We start from the raw sequence: 2115 nt of genomic DNA, 5'->3' as shown, positions 1-2115 counted from the left end.
TGCTGAAACCAAGCAGACCTGGCACATTCACACAAAGCCACAAGTCTACTGACCACTCTTTCATGCATCAGGATACTCTCAAATGCTCTGGGTAGCCTTCCATTCCAACAAATACTATCTTCATGGAAACTTACACGGCCACTGGATCATATTCACTCTCCAGTAAAAAGTCGTTGGACTGGCTGGAGTGTCATTGACCACATGACAAAACCTCCTAGTAATTTATCCACTTTTCATTACTATGGTATTTCATTAGCAACACAGCATGAAATATGCATGACAGCCTCCTCTCTGTTAGCAAGTCTCACAGCAAAGGGCCATTTTGCTCTTTTAGTTCAGCTCCAACAGCAACTTTCCATCCAGAACAGCTACAGCACAGCCTTCACAGAGCCATTTCCACCCTCCCCAGCAGCCACATTCCATGTGCCTCCACTCTGATCACATACATGATAAAGAAAACAAACACTTCACTTTTCTCCAGAGACTGCCTGTAAGGCTCCTTCATTGCAAGGCTAGGTGATAAATAGAAATAGAAACCCAAGATCCCAAACTTGCATCATATTGGAAACAAATGATAACTGGATAGCTTCTAAGTCTTGCTTACAGCCTACAGCTGGAGAGAACAAATATCCTGTTTCTAAAAACCTTGGGTTTCTGAATGCTTTTGGTCTCTCCTTGAATCCTATAGTGCACGAACTCATACACACATAGACAAGAAAAAGCTAAACCCTTCCAACCTGCAAATTCCTCAGCCAGACCACGTGAATAGTTCAGGACCATCCCCAGCATCTCCTCAGGAGAATACCATATCGTTCTACAATGGGAAAGAAAATGATGGCGTCAACAGCGAGCTGCAGAAGCCTGGTAGCCGACATCCATCCCACAAAGAACCTAAATGCAGCCACTTACGGGGACAACCTGAAGATAACAGTCTGTCTGGTCTCATCCTTCACCAGCTCGTGCTCCGGGAAGCGGGACTGGTACAGCGCCACGTGGGGATTGTCGATCCGCTTACCCAGCAGATCCTGGAAGTATCGGAACGCCACCTTGGGCGTCCTTATGGACTGCAGGAAAAAACACATCACACACTTGCATCCCTTCAGTTACACTGCCGTCAAACCAATCCCTCCCAGACTACGTGGGGAAAAGCTCCTGCTGTGGGAGTAGGAGCAGACAGCCCCTACAGAGAGCCAGTAACACATCAAGGAGATGGGGCGCGCAGAACAACAATAAAACACTGTCTCAGACATTTGTGACAACGCGGGATACATGTATTCTGCCAATAGGAGCTCTTACCATCCCCAGCGCACCATCCCCGAAGAGACGCTCATTCTCCTTCAAGGAAACAGCCACAGGTGTTTTCCTTCGTGACTCCCTGAGAACAGAGAGGGAGGAATAAACCAGCGGAAAAGGTGAACATTCCAGTCTCCAGTGAAGACAGATGTTGTTCCCGTTCCAGAAGGACTAAGGGCAGGTGCTTGGAGGGGCCAGCCTCTCCTCAGCTGAGGGGCTACCAGACAAGCCCCTCCCACCACTCCAGTGCTTTGATGAGACTATTTTTGCTTTTCTCTACCCATAAGCAAGGCAAGACAGTTCCCTTATTCTATCTAGCACTGCTGAATTTCAGAAAAGGGGGTGAGAAATCTCCTTTTTATCTCTAAACTCCCAGAAACCAAGAACATTACTAATCGTATGTCCTCTCTCACCTGCAGATTCTTCACTCAGTGGCTTGAGGATGGGCTGCAGCAGCAGCTGAACGCAAGAGATTTACCTGTGTTACAAGTGCGGGCTTTGAACAGCTGCAGCAAAACAAACCTGGCTCTGGGCTCCCTTAGGGGAACTACGAATCAGGGGACTGGGTGCCGCATCGTTAACCACGTAGCACCCGCTGGAAAGGTACCCAAAGCGCACCCGAACACCTTAAAGGTGAGTTAACAAAGTGCCCTGGAGGATGCCCCGTAGCCCCCACCCGGGCCAAGACCGAGTCACAGGCCTGCGTGGGAGAATGAGAGCCTTCCTCCGGCAAGAGAGGAACAGGGACGGCCTGTCCCGGCCAGCCTCACCCTCCGCCCGCTCCCGGCGCTGGCGGGGGGCTGCCGAACAGGCCGGAGCCCC

The 2115-nt window shown here is 50.2% G+C and overlaps 1 protein-coding gene across 1 annotated transcript in view; it reads right to left on the bottom strand.

The window, feature by feature from the left end:
- Positions 1-2115, bottom strand: part of HYOU1 (hypoxia up-regulated 1) — a 13848-nt gene that overhangs the window by 10351 nt on the left and 1382 nt on the right. The window contains exons 2-4 of the mRNA XM_031062400.1: positions 1297-1375; positions 910-1064; positions 738-814 (exon numbers count right to left, since the gene is read on the bottom strand). Coding sequence (XP_030918260.1) covers positions 738-814; positions 910-1064; positions 1297-1375 — 311 coding nt within the window. The remainder of the gene's footprint in view (positions 1-737; positions 815-909; positions 1065-1296; positions 1376-2115) is intronic.

The sequence above is a fragment of the Geospiza fortis genome, unplaced genomic scaffold, assembly GCF_000277835.1.
Source record: "Geospiza fortis unplaced genomic scaffold, GeoFor_1.0 scaffold183, whole genome shotgun sequence".
In the NCBI taxonomy this organism is placed as follows: domain Eukaryota; kingdom Metazoa; phylum Chordata; class Aves; order Passeriformes; family Thraupidae; genus Geospiza; species Geospiza fortis.
This window is presented reverse-complemented; position numbering and strand designations above follow the sequence as displayed.